This window comes from Megascapheus bottae, chromosome 29 (genome assembly GCF_031878675.1).
Source record: "Megascapheus bottae isolate mThoBot1 chromosome 29, mThoBot2.hap1, whole genome shotgun sequence".
In the NCBI taxonomy this organism is placed as follows: Eukaryota; Metazoa; Chordata; class Mammalia; order Rodentia; family Geomyidae; genus Megascapheus; species Megascapheus bottae.
The window spans coordinates 6,035,356-6,062,362 of NC_143537.1; the positions used below are offsets into that span (position 1 = coordinate 6,035,356).

Consider the following 27,007-nt stretch of genomic DNA (forward strand, 5'->3'; position numbering starts at 1 on the left):
GTCCTTTATAACCAGGAAAACACACACACACACACACACACACACACACACAGAGAGAAACATTTAATAACATGTTCTCGAAATTGAATATAAATTTGGAATTGGTGGTTGAGGAAGCCATTCATTTCTTTTAAACAATGTAAATGCTTTTATTACATTTTGCCATATGGGTTTTCAAAGATGTTCAAACATTCTCCATTCCAGAAATGATGGGTTATAGGCAGATCATAGAAAATGAATGGGGAAGGAGGTGGGCAGGGAGGTTGTGGAGAAGTATACATACTGTAATACACAAACTGTTTAGAAAAGATGAACAAGGAAGAAAGTATGGGGCTGATTAAAAACAAAACCAAATGGGGCCGGGAGTTTAGCCTAGTGGTGGAGCACTTGCCTAGCATGCACCAAGACCCAGGTTCCATTCCTTGGTACCACATACATAGGAAAAAGCCAGAAGTGGTGCTGTGGCTCAAGTGGTAGAGCTCTAGCCTTGAGAAAGTTCAAGGACAGTGCTCAAGCCCTGAGTTCAAATCCCAGGACTGGCAAACAACAACAACAAAAACCAAAAGAATAACCTTATATATAAAACAAGGGTGAAGAAAAGGAAAGTCCAAGTGTAAGAGAGAGAGACCTTGAAGTATATGCTGAGCAGGTAAAATCATTATGGCTTGAAATTAAAAAAAATAATAAAGAATATGAATAGAAACAAAGTACCTTTTCTTCCTTTTTTTCATTCTTTTAATATGTTGTCAGGAAGTCTTATCAAGTTTGATCAGAATGGGGATTTTTTTTGTTATTTTGTAATTGTATTTTTGTTATTTTTTTAAATAGTTGTCCAGAGGGGTTTCAACTCAACCTGTCAGTTTTTGAGTACAATGCATCTTGATCAGGGAAATTTGGGGAGCTTGTTTGTATACCAATAAAAATTTTAGCACTGTACCTATTTACCAAGGGTTGATCCCTCTATCTCAACTTTTCCCTTCTTACTTGCGAAATGGAAAAGTACCATCCTCCCTCATGCTAGATTCCATGAGATAAAAGTAAAAGAATAAAATATGGAAATACCATAGGATAGAATTTTAAACTGAGCAGGAGAACTATGTGTGTCTGTGTATAGATGCTTGCATGTCGAGTGAAGGGAGTGGATTTCAGAATACAGTAATTCCCTGAGATATCATGCGGTTAAAATGTGAAACTTAGAAATCTATAAAAAAAGAGTCCTAATCCATAGATATTTAGGATTTGAATATTCGAGGCCAAGGTAAATTTATTGAGCCAAGAGAGAGTTATGAAAATATACAATATATACAACATACATGTCTGTAATATCACATACAGACAGAGGTAAGGTACAAACATACACACTCAAACTCACACACATATACTATTTAGCTCGCTCCATGAAGAAAAATACACTGGAGGTACAAAAATGAGTCCAAAGTGGAGACTCAAGCGTGGGAGGCCTCTAGATACAGCAGGGCTATCATCATTCCTTCGATTGCAAAGGAAATACCGGGCAGGAGCCACTGGGTCAGTTTCTTTCTTTATTTTTTTCATTTTTTTTGCTGCTTCTTGGGTTTGATCTTGGGGCACTGCAGTTGTCTATGGAGCCAAACCCTTGACCCTTATGCACTGGTTGTTATTGCAATAAGATCTCACTTCCTCCTGTATCTATGCCTGGACAGCGATCCTCCTATTTTAGGCTTCTCATCATAGCTGGGATGGCAAGGATGCATCTTTGCATCCAGCTCCTTCTTCTGAGATGGAAGCTCATGAACTTTGTTTCCCAGGCTGGCCTTTTATCACAGTCCTCCTGATCTCAGGCCCCCAAGTAGCCAGGATTACAGACAGGAGCCACAGGCACCCGGCTGGATTTATTTTTGTGTGGGTTCTGGTACAACACACACATTTCTGTGCCAACAGAAGGGGGAGGAGAACTTGCCACTTTAGAAGAAGGGTGGATATCTTGTCCTAGGCAGCTCTCCTCCTGAAAGCAACGGTCACTGTGCTTAGTTCTGTAACTTCAGAAGCTGGCAAAATACAGACTGGGTATGGTAAAGCTAAAATAAAGAGCAGCCGCAAAAAGGACACAAAGCCAAAAGTTGTGCACATAGTTCAAGCAGTACAGTGCTTGCCTAGCAACTCCAAGATCCTGAGTTCAAACTCTCAGAAAAGGAAAATAAAATACCAAAAAAAACCCAAGAAGAAAGCAAGCTCAACAGCAGCAGCAGGGTGGTTCTCAGATAAAACCAAAGCCATCACCTCCGAGCTGGGTGGACACAGTGGAGAATGATGAGCTTTAATGTCCCGGGACTGCAGAGCAGCCTGAGATTCTTTGTGGAAAGGAGACTGACGGCATTTGGTGCATGGATTCGCTTCTGGAATGGACAGAAAGTACTCCTTGTGTCCAGGAGTCAAGGTGTTTATTTGCCTTTAAAGTGCTAAGCAGAGCCAAGAAAATGGAGAAGGGCCCAATCGGTACCCCTAGACGCTAGCCAGAACGCAGGGCCAGAACACGGCTACTGAATGTCAGCAGATGAGGCCGCCACGAGGAAGACTTTGCCAGGAAGGACGTGGTGCCTTGAAAGCATCAAAAGTTGTATTTTAAAATGTGAACTAGAAAACCTATCCCTTCAGGAGCGACCCATCTCCAGCCAGAGGGGATAGAGCCACGATCTCAGCTGCAGTATCTAAAACTCTGGTGTATTTGATGCCTGGCTTAGCAGCGCCGTGGCAGAGGAGGAGCCGGGGAGAGAGAAAACAACAGAAGCAAACAAGACGAAAAGTATAAATGGGAGTATTGACTATACGGTGACCCGGAGGAAATTACTATTACGCTGTTTTCAGTTCTCCATTTGTAACAATGAGAGAGAAGCGACTGAGGATGATAATTCTCTAGTGTCCTGGGGTTTAGACGGGGAAAATATCTATGTCTTCAGAAAAGAAAAATCAAACTCAAAGACAAACACAGGCCTGGGGAGAAGTTTGCCTGGTTCTCAGAGGCACACAAAGGTGGTAGACAGCTGGCGGTTTTGGTATTCAATAGGACAGTAATGACTCTGAGATGAGTCAGGAAATAGGGACCGTCTTTAGTTTTCTTTGTGAGAAAGCATAATTATTAGTAATTTTAATAAGCATAATTATATAATTAAAAGCTTTGGGGCAGAAGATCAGGAATTAAACATTTCAAAAAAATAAAGATAGAATACTTGGCTTGGGTTAGCAATTGTAAGGCTCTGGGTTTGAACAAATGAATGAATGGATGCATGGATGGATGGATGGATGGGTAGATGGATGGAATGCTTAGGAAAAAGAAACAATATTGTTTGATCCTTTATAGTATCTGTTATGACATTTTTGGTTTTATAAAGATCTTCCATATTTTATTTCTGGTTTGTTTTGTTGTTGTTTTTGTTTTGTTTTTGCCAGTCCTGGGCTTGGGCTCAGGTGCTTTTGTGTATGGCTGGCTTTGAACCTTGATCCTCAGATCTCAGCCTCCTGAGTAGCTAGAATGACAAGTGTGAGCAATCTCGCCTGGCTTCTGGGCACTTTTTGGCTCTACCACTTGAGCCTCAGCTCCTTTTGGCTGGTCTATTGGAGATAAGAGCTTCTTGGTCTTTCCAGGATCCTCTTATCTCACGTTGTGAGAATGTAGGATTACAGGCATGAGGCACTAGTGCGCAGCTCATATTTTCATTTAATCCATTGAGGAGGATTTGGGCTTTGGGGTCTGCAAGTAGCTCTTTCTGATACTTTCTCAGAAATATCCTTAATTGCTCTGGGTCTCATATGCAAAATGGAAGTGTATTTGAGCAAATCATTTTTTCTCCTAGTGCCAGGAAGGTTGGATGTCTAGTTGCACCAGTTAATTAGGTTTAGCAGAAGTTCAGATGGTTTTGTGTCGGCTCAGCATGGTAATGTCTTTTATGCATTTTATTCTCAAGCTTTCTGCATGCTTGCTATCGTATGAGTTTTTCAATTTCCTCTGTCTGTAAAGTTAGAAAGTAGAGAAATTGCTAGCACTTTGCTTCAAGAGCAATCATGAACTTGAGCTCTTCTCAGTACTTAGGCTAAAATCTGTCCTTCACGGCTATTTGAAGAACCTTCTGTTTCTTTCTTTTTTATTGTTGGGATAATGTATAGAGGGGTTACAGTTTCATTTGTCAGGTAGTAGGTGCATTCTTTCTCACACGATACCCCTTCTCATATTTTGTCCCTGTTTCCCTCCCCCAACTCCTCCCAATCATCTTGTTCCCTCCCCCACCATTTCCTTCCCTATGAAGAACCTTACATTTCTTACCATGTAACAACCACCGTCTGACTTAGGTAGGGCCAGCCAGCAGGTTCATCTTGAAGGCACAAAAGGGGCAAGATGCATGAAGTGTTGGAATCAGCGTAACGTGACGTTTGTGTTTCAAGGGTGGTGTTTTAAGGGTATGAGAAGTTGGGATAGTTTGGAATGAGTAGGTCATTCCCAGGGGGCAGATACATGGTAAGAGAATTTCTCTCATATAGTCAGTAGGGATTAGATGGCTTAAAGACATGGGCAGGGCAAGGCCAAGACAAGAAGAAATTGTTCAATATGGCCTGGGGTGAATTGCATTATGGGAAGGATGAAGAGGGATTGGCGAGAATAGATCAAGTAAATCCTTACAGAAAGAGACACAAACCAAACCTTTTGGATTATACATTTTTTTCCCCCACTGCAGGCTTTCCTCCTCCCCCGAAAACATATCAGGACCAACTCTATGGCCTGTAGTATGATTTGTCAATTTTTATTAGGCTCTGGTGGAGGTATATGTTTTACATCGAAAAGATAGAGTCATAGAAAATGTTTTTCTTGCCAACTCACTGAACAAATTTAGCACATTGGGTGTGAAAGCTTTCTGGAGCTATGTAGATTTATAAGCTTTACGCTATATACCCGTTTCACATTCCCGTCTCTGAGGAATGCACATGACTTTCTCTGCAAACAGTCTGGCCCAGTTACATTTTATTATCCGTAATACTAACTAGCCACAGTCAATACTGTGATTTTTTTTCAGGCAGCCCTTGATTCCATATGCTGCATATGCACACACACATACACATAAATACATGCATAAGAAGGGGAGGGGAAGGAAAGTAAATTTTGACAGCATCCTTTATTTTCTTGACCAAGAGGGAGAAATAGAAAAAGAGTTCAGTCATAGCAACTGTCATTATATGTTGCCTTTTGTGCCTTTCTTTCCAGATCAAATAAATAATTTGTAGGATTTTGCTGACTAAAAGACTTCTGTACCAGCCTTCACCTTCTAGCACAAATCCCTGATCTCGATACATAAGCAGAGAAAATATCCTGCCTTCCCTTTACCCTGCAAACAAGGGGACCCAGTGGCAAGGTTAATCATTTGAATTTTGCAGTTCATACAAAAGCCCAGGAGTCGTCGTTCTTCACCTCTGCCCCTGGAAATTTGTTGGCAAACTTTTTTTTTTTTTTAGAGTCCAAGGTTAGACTTTCTCCCTCTTGGAATCATAAACATGAAATGCTTTAAATATATTGTTTCATAACCTGGTTTTCCACTGAAGCGAGTCGTAGCAGGTGATGTACTGCGGTGTAGAAACCACTTCCAGACTACTGGGTTGGGATGAAAATAAATAGAGGTCTATAAAAGAAGGTTCGAGGCATAGAGAAGCTCGTGGGGGCAGGGGGAGGGTGTGTAGGGGAGAGTTCCACACACAGAGTTAGTCATTCAACCACTTCTACCTCTGCTTTTCTTAAGAACTGTCTAGAAAACCCTATAAGGACAATGTTGTAAGGTAACAAATTTGGAAAGTAGGTTACAACCATTTCTGATAAGTAGAACATTCCAGAGATAAGCTATTAGCATAACACATGCTCATTCTAGACCCAGTCACCCAACAGCATTATTTCTAATATATGACAATATGCACAATGGCGTGGTTGCGTAAAACTGAAAACTAAATTTTTTAAAACATTTAGGGTAAAGTGATGGTATGCTTTGCAGTACTTTTTTTTTTTTTTTTAGGGCCAAACAAATTGGTTAAGCTGTTGATGGAGATGTCTCTATAAGTAGCTGAGGTTTTAGAGCATATTTTTCAAACCAAAAAGGGGACATATGGTTGTCTAAATCTAAAATCAGTTACAAGGACAGCAGGGCAGAAGCCATTTATTGGCTTAGTCGTCAACAGAAAGTTTATTAAGACCCAATTTCTTTTACTTGGTATGCCAGAAAGAGGCTGAATGCTCAAAAACAGGGTCATTGAAAAATAGGCGTTTCTGTTTGCCTGGTGTCTTTCATGTAATAGCAAGTCTGCTTTTATGAAGGAGATTGCCTTCCTATTTGTGTTTTGTAATTTAAAACAAATATTCTTCTTTTCCCCCTCAAGGTGGCTCTAGCTATTTCTTAAAATTAATCTCCCAGCAGTGAAGCAGTACTGTTCTATGTAGATGCTGGGCCAAGATTAGATGGGTTTTATTATTGTTGTTGTTTTGAAAGGGAACTAGAAACATCACTTCCTTCCAATTGGCTTAAGATAGAGTGGAATTTGTAGAAGGGAAGACCTTGATTTACCCCCACGTCTGTACAGAAATGCTTTAGTCTAAGAGATGTTATTTGTGCTATTTTATTTATTATTTATTTATTTATTTTGGACCTGACTTCAGCATTGCAAAGCAAATGCCCATCCATCTATCTTGGACTCTTAGACTTCAGAAATAACATGCAGTTCTGTCAGTTATTGATGACTATTGCTGGAAGACACAGAGCCTTTGGCTCCAGACCAGTATTTGTTTTGCCAATTCAGAGAACGTCTGCTGGGCTTTCTGAAAGTCGCGGTTTCACCGCTGGTCCGCCCAACTTTCCCAAGGTGAGATGCTGATGACAGAAAGAACCTCAAGTGATGGCTTTTTTTTTCTAGAGTGTTGCATAGATAGCAGCCGTATCCATGCCGAGACTCTGCAAAGCAGGCACCGATGGGTCCCTTGTAAGAATTAGGGCAGAGGTGGTGAATTATTGCAGCATCAGCCTTTGCTTCCCCCCCCACGAATGCTGGACACGGTACAAGCTGAGTGCCTGGTCCATAGCAGACGCTCCCTATCCCTCAGCCGAAATGGTGAGGGTAGTTGTTGCTTTTACCAAGCCTGTTCCTCACAATGCCCTGGAAAATGAGCATAATTTAGCCAATTGTCTCAGGGTCACTGAATCAACAGTACTGCCAGCCAGTTCCCTCAGCACAAAACTTGGGCGCCACCTGCATTCAGCCTGTCATCTCTTATCTCCATTCCTGCCTCCATCTAGCTCTCCTCCCCATCACTGTGACTCTTCTCTGATGGTTTCCCCTTTTGATTTTTCATGCCTCCACTTTAATTTGTCTTCATAAGGCAGCCAGGGGTATGGCTCCCCAAACCTCATTCTCTCAGTGCCTCCCCGTTGCCCTGTAGCTGTGCTGGGACGCACGGGCGGTTATGGTGTCTTCAGTGATTAGCCCGTGCATGGGTTCTCTTTCCCGTGATCCTTCACGGAATCACAGACCTAGCCTTCATCCTCCCCGAGTGCCCTGCTGGTGTAAGAGGGCACCCCTTCTCCCCAGGCTGGTGCCACTCTATTCCATAAAACACTCTGCCACCCTCCGTTTGGTGATGAGCCAGCCAGCATCGATGTCCCTAGGATGGGCCACCGGTCTCTGAATCTTAGCTCTTCCCTTCAGAGACTTGGATAACTTGCTTCATTTCCCCATGACTGAGTTTCTCCTCCTTCTGGATCATGATGCTGGTGATGTGCCTCTCCTAAAATAAGAGGAAGAGTGGTCATATGGTTCTGGTGACAGCTCCTCCTGCTCACGTTTAGGATCTCAAGACTGAAGTCTTTTATGATGACATATCTGCCCTGACCCGAAGCTGACCTGAGTGTGTCTCTTGCACATTGTTGTATGCAAGTGGTGCCACATATCGGGCACTGGCATTGGTTCACAGCCCTCCAGCTGTCTGTCAGGGCCCACTCTCATTTACTCCCTGTTTCCTTTTCACATTCCTATCTCCAGCCGCAAGCAGAGTGCCTGGTTACTCATTAGCACTAAATAGGTGTTCATTGAATACATTATCCTCATTTGAAGAGATAAGAAAAGTGAGATTAAAATAATTTGAGAAGTTGATCCAACATGTTGAAAGAACTCAGTAGACTCATACTTCTCACTGCCAAAAAAAAAAAAAAGGATAAAATCAGGTACCTGGCAGGGTCAGACATAACCCGAGCTCTCCGGCCTTTCAATCCTCTTTTATTCCACTGCCACTGATTTATGCCGCATTTTGCTGTATGAGTCTGCAAGCAGAGAGATGACACGTGATTTCACATCACTGTGGCTATTCTGTTCCCCAAGCCAACCTAACCTCAGAAGAGACAGCAGCCATTAGTTAAGGTTTCAGTGACGGTGCTTTGCCAGATACTTTAGGGGTGCAGGGCCATTGAGTGAGTCCCTGCTGAACACGTGTGCAGTAGAAAAGTCAGACCGTGTGTGCGTGCTTTGGCCCACACAGTACCCAGAAGTCTCCGCTTCTAGTTCAGCCAGGATTCACCAGATGTGTCCTCACGTCTTCCCCTGTGGGGTTGGTGTTAGTTGATTGCGGCATTGGGTTGGCACATACCACCTTGGGCTCTCCTCCAGGGCAGGGGCCGATTCTGTCTCCTCACACACACTGGCTCCTTGCACAGGCCAGGGCGAAGCAGGTTACGACAGTGGTAAGAGGCTCTGGAGTCGGACACATCATAAGCCTATCAACCACGTGGTCAAGCAAGCTGTGTCACCTGCCAAATCCTCCACTCTCCCACGTGCCAGGTGGGACTGAGAAGGGCTGCAGGGGTGATGTGGATGCTGGCACAGTCCTTGGGGCCCATTCAAGGCTGCGTGTGTGGAGAACTGACCCCCTCAGAGAACTCGGGGCCTTTGTGACAGACATGTCTAGTGGTGGACGGTGTGCTTTGTGAACTCTGTCACCTAAACACTGTGCCTTTTAATATAATGTGCGTGTGTATGTGTGTGTGTGTGTACATGTCAGTGTCCATGAAAGCAAAGGGACATTTGTTTTTTTATAAGTATCATATCTATGCCTAATGTCTATACAATATATAACAAAAAGATCATTTCTCTTACAAAAACCTCTTGATGCTTTTCTGTGTATACACATACATAGTTGTGTGTGCACACAAATATTATGCACACAGGTATATACATACACATGTGTAACTACACACATATGTACATGTATGTAACATGCACACACATGTATCCCTGTGTACATGATACACGCGAATGGATATAAAGTATACATAAGATGTACATATGTACAATCTGTATATGCATTATATGCGTTTTAAGCAGGAACGCGCCTTTATCTTTCCATAGAAAGCCTCCTTTTTGCTCTTGCCCTTACCTGTTTCAAAGGGAAGCAATGACTGATTGCATACATGATAATTGCTGACATCAGATGGGCTTGGGGCCCCGTCTTCTTCTCTAGTAAAAGAAATGAAGGAGGAAGCAAAAGAAAGATGGGCAAACAGGAAGGAGGTGATCTGACCACTTCTTTCTCTTCTCAAAGCCTCTGCTTATCACTGTGGATACCTGTATCCAACTAGCATAGCTGGGCAGTTCCTGCATGAGTGTCAGCGTTCTGCCACCCAACATTTCTTCCTGCATGTCTGTGTCCTGGGAAAACCTCTCGATAGAGAAGATATGTCAAGTGACAACTGTCTTTGCAGGCTAAAATCAATTGCGTCTCTATGAATTATTGAGTTGTTTGCCTTACTTCCTGTCGCTTGTTTTATTATAAGGGCTCATTGCTTATGGTTGAATATGATTGTTGTTGTTTTTGCTGTTTTGTGTCAGTCCTGGGGCTTGGACTCAGGGCTTGGTCCTTTAGCTTTTGCACTCATCACTGGCATTCTACCACTCGAGCCACATTCTGGACTTTTTGCTGGTTAACTGGAGATAAGAGTCTTGATTTGTGTGCCCAGGCTAGTTTTGAACCTTGATCCTCAGCTCTTAGCCTCTTGAGTAGGTAGGATCACAGATGTGAGCCACTGGCACGCTGCACTTTATGTTTTTGTTTCTTTTAATCTTCTCACAAAGTAATTAAGAGGAACCCTGCTTTATTTTTTTTTTGTTTTTTATCAAATAATTTATTAACATTGATTTTTTTATTTTCTTTTTTTTATTGTAATTAGTAAAAGGGTTACATGATATTTGCCAGATAGAAGGTGCGTTAATTCACATACATTGATACCCTTTCACATGTCTTGGTACCCATTTCCCTCCCCCCCCCACACCCCCCACCCATCTTGGTTTTCCCCCCTTCCCTATCAAATTTCAAATATCCAAATACAAATAAATTCAATATATTAGATAACAAAGTGAGATACTATACCAATATGAGATAACAAGGGACAGCAAAGGAGATGAGAGACAACATAGTACATTAAGGACAACAATCATTCATTATATGGCTTTTGTTTCACTATCCTGGAGGTCCTTTTAATTAGCTTCACATTATATGTCCTTATGTATCAAGATTTTGCTCTATTGCAAATCTCTGCTAGTAGAGCCCAAGGTTTCTACTGATTATGACGAATGAGGGAAACCATTGAGCCTAAGTTCCTTTGAGTCTGGCTTACTTCACTTAATATGATTTTTTCTAAGTCTTTCCATTTCCTAACAAATGGGGCGATGTCATTCTTTCTGATAGCAGCATAGAATTCCATTGTGTACAAATACCACATCTTGTTGATCCACTCATCAACTGAGGGACATCTAGGTTGGAGGAACCCTGCTATAACATCGTTTTCTGGTTTGGATGTTTAAAACTTTCAGGACACTTCGTGTGTGGAGTCCTGAGCCCCTAGCATATACAGCAGGCTCCTGGGACTCCAATTCATTTTATTGATTGATTGATTGATTGATTGATTGCCGGTCCTGGGCTGAGCACTGTCCTTGGACTTTCTCAGGGTTAGAGCTCTACCACTTGAGCCTCAGCACTACTTCCGGCTTTTTACTATGTATGTGGTACCGAGCAATCGAACCCAGGTCTTTGTGCACTCTACCACTAGGCCAAACTCCCGGCCCCTCCAATTCATTTTAAGGAGAAAAACACTCGTTTTGTTCTGTGTCAGTGACCATGACATTCACAAGCTTGCATCTCTCCCTGTCTCATAGCTTTTATACCAAATAGAGAAACATTACTAAATGAACTATTTCTTGCTCTTGTGTAAATAGATAGATTAATGGCATTAAATAAAAACCAAGCCTGCCTGAGATGTTAACTTCCTTATGGGGTTTTGAGTTTCTCTTATTTTTGATAAATGGACCAATCTGGCAATAAAAATCCGTGCACAGTAGGTTAATAATGTCATAGCTGAACTGTGAAATGGTAATGTGTGTACTATCTCTCAGCAAACAATAATCCTTGAAGCCTGATAAATCTATTCCAGCCTGGATTACATGTTCACTGTTTGTCTGGACTCCTTTGCAAATACAAAGCAGTTTTGTCATGTGCATTGTTATGCAGAAATGGGGATGTTAGAGGCACATAGACCTGTGAAGGTGTGTGTGTGTGTGTGTGTGTGTGTGTGTGTGTGTGTGTGTGTGTGTGTGTGTGTGTGTGTGTGTTGTGTTTAACTAGAGGGACTAGAAGACTTGAGGCCAAGGAAGCAAATAAAAAAATTCCCCAACTCCAGCCCCATCTTCTTCTTTCAGTACATAATAGTTAGGACTTGATGTTTTGTTTTATTTTTATCCCCCAGTCCCTTACAAGAGGGGCAGTAGGGAGACTTCACACTGAGTTTCTGCAGGGCTGGGCACAGGGGATGTCTGCAAGCTTCAGACAGCCTCTGGACCAATCCTTCCTTGTAAACAAAGACTGCCAAATGTCTGCCTTGCTCAACAGCAGATAGAGGATCCTCCAGCTCCCATCTGGGCCCAGCAGCAGGCAACTGCAGGGTAAAATTTACACTGCCTTGGTCTATAAAAAAAAAAGTATCCCAAATCAGGGCTGATTTTGAAGGGATTATTTAAGCATCAGAATCTAAGTAGCTTGGGGCAGTGCACATAAACTTGACAAACAGGCTACTTTAGTCCTGTCTGACTGTATCAGCATAATAGGGCAATGAAGCTTTTATTCATTCAAAAAGAAAGGTTGCGTTTGATTGGCAGGGCAGCCTGCCTGAACGCAAGTGGCTCTTTCTCTCAACACTCCACCACTATCAATTACCGGTTTGAATACAAAGTGTTTCTAATGTAAAATAATGCCAACCTCTGCCTTCCTCCTCAGGCCAGAAAGCTTCTTTGTATTATTTATTCCCAGTCTGTGACTGTTCAGAACCTTCTTTCCTTTACCTCCTGGTTCTCTTTTCCCCCCCCTCCTTTCCTCCTCCTCCTCCTCTTCCTCCTTTCCTTGCAGTATCTAAATGATACAACATTGCCAACAGAAGCAAGCTTCATGCAGAAAACATTCCTGCTCTTTATTTTAATCAATAACCCCCCGGGTGAATGACATTTCCACCTTAGTGATTTAAACTCACTAGATCAGGCAGAAGGGAGGGGTGTCCCTGCTTGTGAATCACCGTGGGTTCCAGGAACAAAGGGGAAAAAATGTTCTTTTTGGTAATTTCCCCTTCCTATTCCAAACAACCGAGTCCTGAAGTTGACTTTGTTTCACAGTCAACTTCTGTGTGAGAAACGTGCACAACCCAGCAGACCCGTGGTCTGACTTAAATCAGCGAGCGATTTGTTTAAGCTGCCATCTGTTGGCCAGTGAGCTATTTTAATGTAATGCTGGGGACATTCCCTGAGTTTGTGTATTACATTTTGATATGCATCGTGTTGAGAAAGGAGAGGACTTTAAAGGAGTCTGCTGAACAAATATGTACATATGTTAATTCAGACTGGATGTGAGTGTGTGCTTGGGCTGGGGTCTGTGTGTACAGCACGTCCCTTACCGAATCAGCTTGATGGCCCGGTGGATAGCAAGTGAATCTCAGTCCTTTACATTTCCTTTCCTCTCCATTTCTAGTGGATTCTCCTCATTTTCTTCCTTTGTTGTTATTAGGTTTTGAACTTTGGGTTCTGTGATCCTCCAGCTCCCTTTGATGAATTTTTAACTTATTATTAAATATTTTTATTGATATTATAAAGATGATATACGGAGGGGTTACTAGTTCATAAGTCAGGTATACATTTTTTATTAAAAATGTTTTTTTTTTTTAGTAGTCCTGGGCTTTGAACTCAGGGATTCATATTTGCCAGGCAGGAACCACTAAACCATCCCTTTAGCTTCAGCCTTATTTATTTATTTGTTTGTTTATTTATTTATTTATTTATTTTTGACCAGTCCTGATCTTGAGCTCAGGGTCTGAGCACTGTCCTTGGGTTTTCTCAAGGCTAGAGCTCTACCACTTGAACCACAGCACCCCTTCTGGCTTTTTTTCTATGTATGTGGTAATGAGGAATCGAACCCAGGTCTTCGTGCATGCTAGGCAAGCAATCTACCACTAGGCTAAATTCCCAGCCCCACTCCAGCTTTATTTTGTTCTGCTTATTTTTGAGATAAAGTTCTGACTTTTTTTTTTTTTTTGCCAACACCAGCATGGAGTCTAGTTCAGTACTTAGACTTCTTCCCACTAAGCTGACCACAGGCAGTCACCGCACCTCGTGTTTGGCTGAGATTAAGGCCTTGTGAACTTTTCTTTGCACAGGCTGGCCTTGAACCACCATCTTCTGAGTAGTTAGGGTCACAGGCCTCACTTAACCGCCATTAAAGCTGAGTTTCATGTGGTGAGTTTCTAGTCGGCCATGTTTATACTTAACCCTTGGGAGCCAGTCTTCGCTGGTGAGGACAGCCTGGTAGAGCCTCTGGGCCTCCAGCCTGCCAGTGGGTTGCTCTTTCGTATCTTTCTCAACTGTGAGGATTACAAAACGCCCCTCCCGCCCCAAATGAGGGGGCAGGGCAGCTTGAGATTGAGTTTCCTGCATGATCTTTGGTGTAATCTGCTCTGACAAGTGGCTGTGATATTGATTGGGTGGCTTTCTTGGCTCACCCACTCACCTTCAGACATGAAGGCAAAATGGTTCCTCTTTGAGCTTTGCCCTATCTGGTAACAGCCTCTTAGCCAGATGCACCTGACACATCCCTTCGCCTTGGGCCTTCGTGCCTGCCAGTTGCTCACAGTGGCAGCCACCATGGTGGCGGTGTTGGGGGGGGGGGATGTACGGCCTTTCTACTTTAGCCCTTCTCCCTGTCATCATTGATTCAGAGCCATTCATGGGCTGTGGAATGGACAGAAGAAGAGTGGGCACTGTCTCTTCAAATATGTAATGAGGTGAGGCTCTTTTCCTCCTCCATGTGCTAGACTTGGGGAATTTGTGAGGAAATGTTTATCCAGGCTGAGGATGGCAATGCATGACCTGGGACGAATGACGGAGTTTTGTCCCCCGACAAAACAATGCAGGAACTCACAGTGGGCGCAGACCTCATTTCATAGGGTTGGGAGATGAGCCGAGACACTTACTATTAGCCTCCAGTAAAGTACTCACTGCATGGCTTCTGTTGTTAATGCTAAGCACAAGTCATGAAGGCCAGAAACTAGGGTATTAGGGGAAATATTCTCTCAGAAAAGTGGGCATAGAGTAGGCTGCTGGTAGCTCACGTGTTACCTAGCTACTTAGGAGCTGAGATCTGAGGATGGTGGTTCAAAGCCAACCCAGGGCACAAAAATCCATGAGACTCATAGCTCCAGTTAACGACCAGAAAACCAGAAGCTGTGCTATGGCTCAAGTGGTAGAGGGGTGGTCTTAAGGTGAAGAGCTCAAGGACAGCGCTCAAGCCCAGAGTTCAAGCCCTACAACCAACAGAGAGAGAGAGAGAGAGAGAGAGAGAGAGAGAGAGAGAGAGAGAGAGAGAGAGAGAGAGAGAGAGAGAGAGAGAGAGAGGGAGGGAGGGAGGGAGGGAGGGAGGGAGGGAGGGAGGGAGGGAGAGAGGGAGAGAGGGAGAGAGGGAGAGAGGGAGAGAAGAAAAGATAAATGGGGCATGGCATTGACTTTGGAAACTCTTTGTTTGGAGATAGCTTCAATCTAGCTGATAAACTTTCCTCTCTGGCCCCCAAGACCAATTCTCTTGTTCACATATGCTTTCTTCAATTCCTTTTTACCTCTCCCCTTCCTCCTTCCCCCCACCCCACTCATGTTCCTATTCCAATATTCTCATTGCTCTTAGATGCAAAACTACAGGTGATTTCCCTCCTAGAAAAAATACATTTTTTTTTTAGTTCTGCATTATCTACTGACTTTGCTCTTGTTTTCTGTACAGCCTTATTTTTTTTTTTGAGGAAGCAGTTTTAATTTTCATTATGAGTCAGAATACATAGGTCATATAATCGAACACATTTTTTATACAAAGTATTGATACCTAAATACAATCTCATTTTTCACATGAAATAAAATCTTATGTACACAGTTTTATACCCATAAGGTAAGTGTACTAAATTAATTGATACCAACAATAAGTACCATTAATGGAGCAAATGCAAGTAAAATGAAGACACTCCTGGATTTCCATGAATCATCGAGCATCAAAACCCACCCATCTTTTATCCTTTTTCTTGTACATTATTCTGTATCTGCATTTTCTGCATCTGATTGGATCTCCGGATTTTATTTCACTTTCCCTGTGACATTCCCCCTACATTTATATAGATATACAGATATGTGTACACACATACACACACACACACATACACACACACACACACACACAGATATATCATGGACTGCTGCTTCAGAGCCTGAACGTCCTTCTGGGTGTCCATTGCTAATCCAGAGAAAAACTTCAGGCCAGGAAACTCGGAGAAACTTCCCACCAAGCTTGCTGATCCCATCTCAGCATCGTGCGGCTATGGCTGTCTGGGTTGTGTTCTGATTGCACACGGATGGATATAAACATCTCCTCCGGCAAACAGCGGCAAGCTTGCTGTGCATGAGAGCCCGACACAATGGCTCTGGGTTTGGGTCCCACACAAGCAGCCGCGTGGTGCTAATATTCTTTTTGCCCTATGGCTTGGGAGTTGGCAGTTGTGTTCTATTTCTTGCTGCTTTTACAGGCACCGGAAGCCATTATTTTCCAAAGTAAGATATGACACACGGAAATGGCTTCTTCCCTAATTATTGTAATGAGACTTCCTGAGCATTATTGGAAAAGGAATCCATGAAAAGTGTAGCATCATCATGAAACTCAGTGCTGCTGGGGTAGCATTTGTCTAAACAGATTTTTTTCTGTATAATACCAACTGGCAAGAGGACCTGTATGCATGCATTTGTCATATTTGATTATAAAGTATTGACATAATTTGGGGTCACCAAGATGTCTCTTTAGGGGGGAGAAGAGCCAACTAGCAGTAAAATAATTTCATCTCTGTTTTATTTTTTTTCCGAAGCAGTACTATTTTGGAGACTGAATGCCTCCTAAGTTGTCCGGGTACCTAAAGGGCTTAGAAAGTTCTTCCATGGAGATAAATAAGCTGTCAATTCATGATGAGGAGAAATCAAACGTGTGGTGTTGATCTTGGCCTGCCTAACTGCACAAGTATGAGAGAAATTTTTGCCATGTGTTAGCAGTTAGCGCTGGAGTGTCGCTCCATACCTCAGCTAGCCTTTTCCAAAGATAAACATGGTTGTCAAAATAAGGAAAAGAAAAAAAAAGATAAAATTAACCCATTCAGGTGTCTGTAAATAATAAATGACTTTGCAGCTCTCAGGAGTCTCAGTGAAGAAAAGAGACCAGGGTCCAGGCAGTGGTGTTTTTCACTTAGTTGAGTTTCCTTTTCTGAACGTCTTCTTCCTCAGGCTTGGCCTGATCGCTGCAGGATCAGAATCTCTGAAGTCAATCTGGGCACAGTGGAAGTGGAAGGTGGTGGAGTTTTAAAGCCAGTACATGCTAGCAATCAATTCTGTTGCTGGTTCCTTAGTTTTTTACAATATAACAGAGCATGCTTTTGTTGTTGTTTTGTTTTGTTTCATTTTTCTGACCTTGTGTGAGGCCAGACATACTTTTGAGGAAACTCCAAAAAACCAAAAACAACAACAACAAAAAAACCAGGATAATTCTGTTTCTGCCAGGATAGTACACCCTTGTCCTAAGACCTGCATGCGTTTTTCTCCTATTATGGAAAATTCACTAGTGAGGCACAAGTGGGGACAGGAGCTGTGATGGTTTGTACTTCCTCAGCAAAGCCTTCAGGGGGCTTGGATGGTGGCTGATTGCCTTAGGAATGAAAGATTCTCAAAGTCTTTTCTTGCTTCCACCTCCAATGTGAAGAACATGCCAGGAAAGCAGACACTGGGACCTGCTTAAACTGAAAAAAAATAGGATCATGCCAAATCCTCCATATAGAAAAGCACTGTTTACTCTGAAGTTCATGTGGTTTAGTAGGTAGGAGCATATACTTTCTTTACTTTGGCCTCAGTGATCCACACAGCAGCAGAGGAAGGTGGAACGCAATTCCCTAGCTGGGAAGTCTGACAGTGAAACCAATAGTTATTCCCTGCCATGCAAGCGTGTCTCCAGTAGTGTCAGGAGTCCCTGTCAGGCTTGTAAACATTAGCTACTTGAGAAGTCAAGATCTGGAGGATTGTGGTTTGAGGCTAGACCAGGCAGAAGAAAGCTCTTAAGACCCCCTAAACCCCCTTTCAACCTATGGCTAGGCGCAGTGGTTTGTTTTCTTATCCCAAGTTACATGGGGAAGATGAGATTAGGAGAATCATGGCTCCAGAGCAAGGCAAGAAAAGTTGGTGAGACTCCATCTTCACCAAAGGGAAGTCAGTAGTATGTGTCTGTAATCTCAGCAGCAACTGAATGGCACAGAATGGCATGTGGAGGCATCAGGCATGAGCAGCGTGAGGAGGCATCAGGCATGAGCAGCGTGAGGTACTTTCCTAAAATATAATTGGTGAAAAATAGGTCTGGAGGTATGACTAAGTAGCAGAATGCCAGGCTAGAAAGCACGAAGCCCCAAGTTCAAACCCCAGTCTTGCCAAAACAATCAAATAAATCGTATCCAATAAGGCTGTGGTATTAAAGGTAGAAGGAGAGTAAACATCCCTAAGCCTCAGTTTCCACATTATTCTAGCAGAGGACAATCATGACACTTACCTCTTAGAAGTGTTACAAGGATAAAGGAGACTGAGCCTGCAAAGAATGTTGCCTGAGTAACTGTGGCCCACTGAGAATGTCCCCACTCAACTTCCATTCTTGCTAATACTGTTGTATTTTTCTGATCTGCAAATCAAAACCATTGGGGCAAATGATATCTTAGAGGCCATCTAGAAGATTTTCTCCTTCTCCTCCCCCTTCATGTATGTGTGTGGGGGGGGGTGTGGGGGGTGTGTATCTGTATGTTCAGGGGCTTGAACTCAGGGCCTGGGTACTGGCTCTTGTTTTTTTTTTTTTTTACTCGAGGTCAGTGTTCTGTACTTTGAAACACAGCTCCACTTCTGGCTTTTTGGTGGTTCACTAGAGATAAGAATCTCATGACCTTTCCTGTCTGAGCTGGCTTCGAGCCTTGATCCTCTGATCTCAGCCTCTGAGTTATTAGGATGACAGGTACGAGCCACCAGTGCCCAGTTCAAGATACTTTCTTATCCTAAGATCCTAGCATCCTAAAATCCCATTCGTCTCAGACTGGGGAAAGTCTTTATAGTTTTAGATTGTAATAAAGAAAGTGAATTATACTAAAATTGACTTCAGGTAAGCAATGATGTATCCTTTAAGCACATGGATATTATCTGGGTAGATGTAAATGAGAGACAAGTGAAAGAGATGAATTCTGATCATTGTAAAATTCAAATGAATATTAACTCTTATTCAAATACTACAAATGCATTTTGCAGAGAAAACAAGATGTGAATTCAGATGATTTTATTTTACTATTTTTTTCCCACTGTGCAGATTCTTTGGTTCCAGAAGTAGCTTAGGATTCCTTCCTAACCGAGCATGACATTTGTGCTGTTGCTTTAAATATAGTAGCTTGTTTGCTCAGGCTTATGGCTCTGTAATACTTGTTTTGTCTTCTCCACATAGTAGAAGCCAGGATTACAGGTATTCCTTAAGGAGTAATTAGAAATAAAAGCTTATTTGCACCAAGGAACTTTTCAAGTAATGTGTGTTCTTACCTAAGTCATACATTGACTTGTAGCACTTTAATCTTGGTGCAATGGAATTCTGGACTTTTCCTGCACAATTCATTTGGAGAGGTTTTTTTTTTTAAATCACTTGAAATGTTCTTGCACAGGTTTGGATTAAAAAAATAGCCTGCTCTTCTTTCCACTGAAGCTCTTCTATCCCACTGATAAATCCACTCTTGCACTTCTCTGTGTTTGGATTTGAAGAAAGAAATTCCAGAATGGGGGGTGGGGAGAATATATATAACTATCGACGTCCTGTCTATAAAATGAAGGTGTTAAAGGGATCAAAAAGAATCAAAAAGAAGCTGAGTCTTGGCATACCATTTTGTCACAGCTGCCTCATGCTGGTATATCTGTGGTGTGTGTGTGTGTGTGTGTGTGTGTGTGTGTGTGTGTGTATGCATGCATGTGTGCATGTGTGTGTGTGTGTGTGTGTGTGTGTGTGTGTGTGTGTGTGTTCATCTCTCCATGATTCATTCTGAGGGCTGTTTTAGCCTTCATAAAATATTCATGCTAGTTGTGCATGGTTCTATAATTGCCTTCTCAGGCCTTGAATTATTTATAGGTTGTACTGTTCACATCGTCTCATTTACTGATAGGGAAGATAACGCCATAGAAGAGGATCGCAAACACTCTGAGGCCTGTTACTTTGCATTAAGTAGTGGAATTATATTACTGTAGGTGTAAAATGCTGGCCTTTCCCCCCCTCCTCTCCCTTTAATATATTATTTTTGTATTTATAATATGCTAATTGTCAGAAGGCTGTTAAGCCTCATAATTCCTGCTGAGGTTTTGCAGAAAGCAAAATGTGGCTGTGATGATTTAGTTTTTGATCTCAGAATGATGGTTCTAGAGAAATAATAATAAAGCAAAACAGCAAACCCTGTCTTTATACACAGCATAATTTATTGAAATGATATATGACTTTACATGCATACCTGAGCCCTATTGTTTTGTACTATTGATTAGTTTGTATGTCTCAGTGTTAAGCCAACATGTGGTTGGTTTCTGTAGGTGTTTTTCAAGAGGCCCTGAGAGCCTGTTCTCTCTAATTAAGTACTGAGCTCCACTGGGTTGTGTGACATTTTCATTTTGGCTTTCCTAATTCCCCCCTGCCCTCTTTGTCAACTGTCTCTTTTCATATAGTTCCAACTGTTTTGAAACTTACAGAAGGTAAGGAAGATAGGGTAATTGTATCTCTTCTCTTTTTCTTCATATTATCCAGTTTCTAAAAGTTCAACACTACTGTCCAACACGATACTAAAGTTCAAAAAGACTAGCAGGTATTGCCCAAGTACGAGAACTCTTGCCTAGCAAGTGTAAGGCCCTGAGTTCTACCTCTAGTACTTGAGAGAAAAAAAAAAGATCAAGGAAAGTGATCAAACAAAGCACATGAAGTAAAATGTAGCCAGATACTGTTGTCTTCTAAGAGCATGGACCAGGGAGCCCCAAACAGCTGTGGTAGATCTGTTAAAGTTACACCAGCACTGAACGTGGGACTTTGGCCTGATCTCGAGGAGCCTTGCACACTTGCTTGTGCACCAGAGTATACTTTGATGATGTCTCATGACTACTTTCTGTATTGAAAGAGGACACCTAGGCAAGTTCTTGGCAGCTCATAACCAACCGCCATAGGTTGTCATTCTCTCCTACCAGCAGTGGAAACTCACAAATTTTCTGTGGGTCTAAGAACTTCCAGCCCTTTTACCACCCATTTAACAAACTCTCCTCCACCTCTTCTCCCAGTGTGGAGCAATAGTTTCCCTCTGGCATTCGTTCTCACATAGGTGGTAGTCTCCTCTGTGTGTGCAAGTATTTCCCACACTGTGTGTCAGACACTCAGGATGTGTCTACTGCACACTGCTGGCAGTGGGTGGTATGGTATTAGGTTGGCAGCTATGTGTTTCGTTTTGTTTTTAAAGTTGTATCTATGGGGGGGACCAAATAGCATTGAATCAGGTGGGGAAGAGGCAATTCTATTTGATTGTTGGAAGTCCTTCTGACTAGACAAGTGTCCCAGTTGAGTGCTAATCTGTCTTTGAGACTTCTGTAACCTTTGCTTCATCTTCCTTGGCTATAGCAGGTGAAAGCATCTGGTTAAATTTCAGTGATCCTCTTGAACCACTCCCCCCTGCCCCCTTTTTATCTTTAGTTACTTTTCAGTAGGACCTTATATTTTTACCCAGGTCCAGCCACACATCTTCCTGTCAATGCCTCTCACAAAGCTGAGATTACAGGCATGTGCCCTCCACACCATCTTTGTTTTCATTGAATTGGAATTGTATTCTTTCTCTGTATTACAGGTGAATGGTATGGATTATTTTTTTCATTCATAACAGGAATAAAAAGCATTATTTTAATTAATACATAAAAGTGAATTATTAGGAGTGAGCAGAATTGAAGTTGTATATATAATATTACTTAAATTATAGTTTCAAAAACAGTTGAATATGGATTTGTGAATGGTTGAGGTTCAAGACACCTGTGGTAACCTCTGGCAAATCATTGTACAGATCTGACAATTCTGCAGAGCCAATGGGTTGAATGAACAGCAACAAAGAGCATGCGAATCCCAAGATAATGTTAGGGTAAACACATGTACTTTGTGGGTCATTTAGTTAGATTTGCCTACGGACAGTAGAGTCTCCACGAACTAGGATTCTCTTCAACTTGTTTTTCTGACTTTTCTGAAAATCCATTATGTTGATCCGTTTTTTAAAAGAGGCATTGGAATTCTCTTTCTATTATCATCAAGTGGCAGAGGTAGGAAATTACCTAGACATGGGCTTTTAGGACTCAGGTGGTTTTTAGTGGCCTAGAGATCGTGTAGATTATAGAAGACCCATGCAGACGTCTCTAGAAAAGCCCTTGGACAAACCCACCTTCCCTGATAAACACACAATATTTAGTGTGTTTTGTTCTCCAGAGACAGTGTATTCTTGGAGGTTTCTGGTTTATGCCCAGGGTTAGTGCCTGGCATCTTGTAAAAAGCTCATCACATACCCACTACTGTGTTGAATTGAATTGATGTTGGATGGCAGAGCTCTGATTAGTGTACCCTCCCAAGACAGACACCCAGAAAAGCCAAGCATAATTGAAGATGCAATCGGATTATTGCTTCATTCACACAGCCTGTCCCACAGAGTAAATAACCATGTCTGCTCCCCGGGGGTGGGGGATGAATTACCCAGTCCTTAAGGTCTTAGGACAATTCACTTGACAACAGGGGACTGTGTGCTAAGCAGGTTTTCAAGTGAAAATCCTCATGAGTGTCTTGTGTTCTGACTTCTTTCCATGGTTTTTTTTTTCTCATCTTAATGAAAGACCCAAACCCTTCTACTAGGGTGGGAAGGAGGGTGCTATCTGTAGTCAGAGGAAAGTGAAAGACAGTCTTGGTGCTGAGCTGACGCTGACTCTCCAGGCTACTTCTTAGTACCTATTTTGGCTACAGAATTGGGCTATAAAGGAATTTAGAAAGCAGTTTCTCTCAGCCAATATTTTCCATTCCAGCTGGTGCTCTAGCCCTGCTCTGGGAACTCTCTGCCTTTCCTCTAGGCTCACACCCCAAAGGTGTGCTGTCTGTGCCATCTTGAACTTATGTTTCAGAAGGATGAACTTGGTATATTGTGCTAGAATGAGACCCTTAACCAGAGGGCTCATTTCAAAGGTGCGTGTGGACCCAGCTCTGCTACTGTTACCTGTGTGTCACGGAGCTTTCATTGCTCCCCTGTAGAAAAATGGGAATGAATTAGAGGCTCTCCATCTTGACATTATGGGAGTCCATGTTCTGTTCATGTCCTCCATCATAAGGGTCCCAGGCTAGAAGGCCTGATGAAGTCAGAACCTCATCTGGCATTTTCTTGAACAAGCTAGAACAAGAGCAGGGGAGGGCTAGAAAAACTGCCATGTTCTCTAAGAGGCTAGCAGTTTGGCTTTGATATCTTCCTTTGGTTTCTGTAGCATCATCTTGCCTGTCAGACATTCGAACCTCTGCGGTGCACTGGAACTTTGTTCTTTTATTTATGGAGTCCAGGTGGAGGGTTCTGTGTGGTTCAAGTTCAGAATGGTTGACTCTACATCCTGCTTTCTGTTGTGCTACCTCCTTGCCCCCCCCCCCCCGGTTGAGTTGGGCTACATCCCAGATATTTAGCTTTTAGTTTGTTTTTCAGATAAATTGTCTTGCAAACGTTGCTGGAGCCAGCCTAAAACCACAACCCTCCTGCCTTTGCCTTCTAAATAGTGGGGATTGCAGGCATGTTGTATACACTTGGCTGCTCTGTAGATGGTTTCTTAATAGTAGATCCACTGCTTTGTCCAAAGAGCAAAGAGTTCAAACATTTGGAAACAACTATCTTGTCTTATTAAGTCTTTTTTCCTTGAGACTAATGTTCCTTGAACATTCTCCCCATGACTTTGTATTCATTGCTCCAACTCTATGACTCTCCAAGTCAAATATTCCCAAGAGCTCAGCACAAGGACATTGGGTCGACCAGATGTCAGTTCAGACTCTAGCTTCATTACTTACCTTGGTATAGGGTTGTAGATTGTGGGGATCTATTTACTTCTTGATCTTGGGCATCCCTCCCCTCACTCCACGTGAAACATCTGGGAGCAGAGAGAGCAGGGAATGGGGAAATGAACAGAGTGGGTCCTACACAGAAAAAAACAATCAACAAAATATCATGTTCCTCTGTGTGTGTGTGTGTGTGTGTGTGTGTGTGTGTGTGTGTGTGTGTGTCTGTGTCTGTGTGTGTCTGTGTATGTGAGCACATACATGTGTGTGTCTGTATAGTGTGTGTATTACAACATGTGCCAAAGTACAAGGAGGAAAAGAGCACTATTATATATATATATATATATAGCAAAAACCAAATGCTTCAGAAAAGAGGAAATATGCCATTCTCCTGGATCTAGTGGGATAAAGTAATAACCGAAGTGGGAAGGGGCAGCCGGGGGGGGGGGGATGCGCCTGCCTTTCTTTATGAGGGGCTGGGCTAAAAAGTGTGGCATTCTCTCTAAGGGTATCCACCTCCTCTGGGTGCTCTGGATAAGTAATACACATTGTTATGCAAATCGCCACGATTCCCACAAGGATTTCACAGAGACTCCCTAGCCCTCACTGCTGGGAAAAACACTTTTCAGCTATCTCCTTCCTTGATGTCTTCATAGTATGGCCAGAGCAGACAGCATTTTATATGTTGTTTCATTGTCAGACTAAAGTTCTATTCTGTCCTATTTCTACCACACTTTTATGTCACACACACACACACACACACACACACACACACATGCAAATATAAACCCTATGAAAATATACACACAAGCACATACACAGCCCCAAACCTGCTGCCTCCCCGCCCCCACTCTTCAGCAGAAGGCCCATCAAAGAAGATCAAGTTGAATAGCACTCTTTGTGAGTCCAGAGATAAAATACACGATCCCACTTGCTGTCAATCAAACCTCCTCTAGTCCTTGTGAATAGTTTTTGTGAAGTCATTTTACTGTTTTTCAAGAATCAGTTACAAGCTTATGCTTTCAATATCAAGCATGCCATGGTTTAATGGGATGAAATTATCATTTATATATAGGGTTGTATAGTCAGGTAGTGATGGTAGCCTATGTATCTCTGTAGACACCTGAAAAAGTAAGTGAAGGGACCAGGAGATTAGCCTAGTGGTATTGTGCTTGCCTAGCATGCATGAAGACCTGGGTTCCATTCCTTAGTACCATATGTAGAAAAAAGTCAGAAGTTGTGGTATGGCTCAAGTGGTAGAGCTCCAGCCTTGAGAAAGCCCAAGGACGGTGCTCAGGCCCTGAGTTCAAGCCCCAGGACTGGCAAAAAAGAAAAGTAAGTGAAATTGGGGTGTGAGATCCTCGTGGTTGGAAGCCCAACACAGAGAAGCCATAATTGAAATCCTGCAGCATCTCCACCACATTTTCTACGTATGCGTATTTTCAGATTTTGTTACTTTTTTTTGTCCATCGCAGTAATTATCTCTGAAATGAATAGAGCATCACAGAGAGAAAGACAATAATAATAAACGAATGGAGTACTTAACCATATGGAAGTCCTGGTACTTTCCCCCCCCCGCCCCACAAAATAAATAAAAGAGCTCTATGTTTCCTAAACAGCACCAATGCCAAGAACTCAGCCCCTGAAGCTCCTGCCTCATACAGCTAGACCCTTGAGGAAGCCTTTGCCCTCCTTGGCCCCTGGAGTTTGTGACACTGCTGAGTACACAGTGTGACATCCAATTGGGGTCAGTGTTGGAGCTGGCTCCTACATGGGCAAAGACACAAACGTAAAAGGGATGAAGCTAAGGAGGTGTCAACCTCCTGCTTGAAAACTGACTTTGGTGAAGCTACAGGTTGCGTTATACCCAAGTTACACAGGGATGAGTTTGTGAACAGTGCAGTCATGGCTTTGGAGAAGATATAAATTATTCAGGTCTAGCGAGAAGCAGCTAAGTGCTCTCTTTCACCCAACACCCAAGAACCATCAAAAATTTTTTTTTGCCATGAAACTTCTGTTCCTCTAACTACTGGTCTTTCAGAGGCAGGCATTGTGTGGCCTTCCAACTTCGACCTCAACTTCTGAGTTTTTGTTATTAGTGGGGCTGTCAGGCTGGCCTGAAACCTGGCCAGGAATAACTAGACCAGAACCTAGACAAATGTGAAACTGACAGTGACCATATTTAGAACACTGTCTTGTTTCCCGGCGTGGCATGTTTAATCTTTTGGAGACAAAAGTATGGTGATCATTTCATAGCTCTTTGCCACAAATTACTTATCACATTTATTTTGTAGGTAGGCTCCTATGTGTTAGCCTGCTGTGTTAGTATGTGTTTGTGCCTATGTGCTTAGATGTATGTATAGATACATATATACACACACACATATATGTATATACACATATATATAGTGTCGGAGTCCCCAGTGTATAGTTTATAGTTTGGAGAGAAATCATCTTCCGTCATTTGTCACTGCCTGGCTGTTGTAGAAGGGGCCAGAACATCATTTGTTAACGGTGACAAAGCCGTACTCATAAACGCCGACATGTTACATTAATTTATAGGCACTGAGTGACTTATTAAAAGTGACGTGTGAAATATAACAGGGCCCGGTATGGATGATTAGGTTTCAGGCTTTGAATTGTTGACAAGGCAGGGGTAATGAATTGCGGGACACCAGTGCCTGTGTTTCCCCCTCATTAGTCAGTATTAGCTGCATTAATAGTAATAATTGAATATATTCATCATTTAAAATGTTTTAATAAATGTTTGGACAGTCCCTGATCGGAGCTGTCACATATGAGGCTGGAAGGGTTGTGACAAGAGAGAGAAAAAAATGACGATGTTCCTCAGGTGAGAGATTTATGCGACTCGAGATAGCAGCCTTGAATCTTTCTCCCTTTGGGCCCCTGAGTTCAGAGGAGATGGTGGAACAGGGAATCTGACTCCCCGCTGCTTGGCAGGCATGTCTGAAGAGGACCTGGCTCAGGTCAGGAGTTGTGTTATTTCGAGGGAAGAGGCTAAGACAGAGCTGTAGCTTTGACTCACGTTAGCTTTGTGACTGTGGTCAACCAAGTCTCCAAGTTTCATGCCATACCTGTGTCTCACGGAAATCTGTTGGAGGCCTAATGTCTTACAAGGTTGGTCATCAAAGGAGCTACTGTAAGTCTCTGGACACCTCCAGCTCCCTTTGCTTGAACAGTGATTACTGGCTATCTTTTCTCTTCCAGTGGGTCCATGCAGTACTTGACATTATCTTGACTTAACAAAAACAATCC

General features: G+C 42.5%; 2 protein-coding genes across 5 annotated transcripts in view; one reads left to right on the forward strand and one right to left on the reverse strand.

Moving 5' to 3' along the window:
* The window catches only part of Ebf1 (EBF transcription factor 1), a 386,167-nt gene that overhangs the window by 193,276 nt on the left and 165,884 nt on the right, over window positions 1-27,007 (forward strand). The gene's annotated exons all lie outside the window — the stretch shown is intronic.
* On the reverse strand, window positions 15,602-15,848 carry LOC150044575 (DNA-directed RNA polymerases I, II, and III subunit RPABC4-like). Its single transcript, XM_090321072.1, has 2 exons — window positions 15,792-15,848; window positions 15,602-15,721 (listed from the first exon to the last, which is right to left on the reverse strand). The coding sequence occupies exons 1-2, from the start codon at window positions 15,846-15,848 to the stop codon at window positions 15,602-15,604; spliced, it is 177 nt and encodes a 58-aa protein (XP_090177198.1).

What these genes read in the sequence shown, in the direction of transcription:
- LOC150044575 (XM_090321072.1), bottom strand. Translation starts at nt 15,848, where the DNA reads ATGGACACCCAGAAGGACGTTCAGGCTCTGAAGCAGCAGTCCATGATA. An exon ending in AGTCCATGATATATCTGTGT is followed by an intron (nt 15,722 to 15,791) that starts GTGTGTGTGTGT and finishes ATATAAATGTAG; the next exon opens with GGGGAATGTCACAGGGAAAG.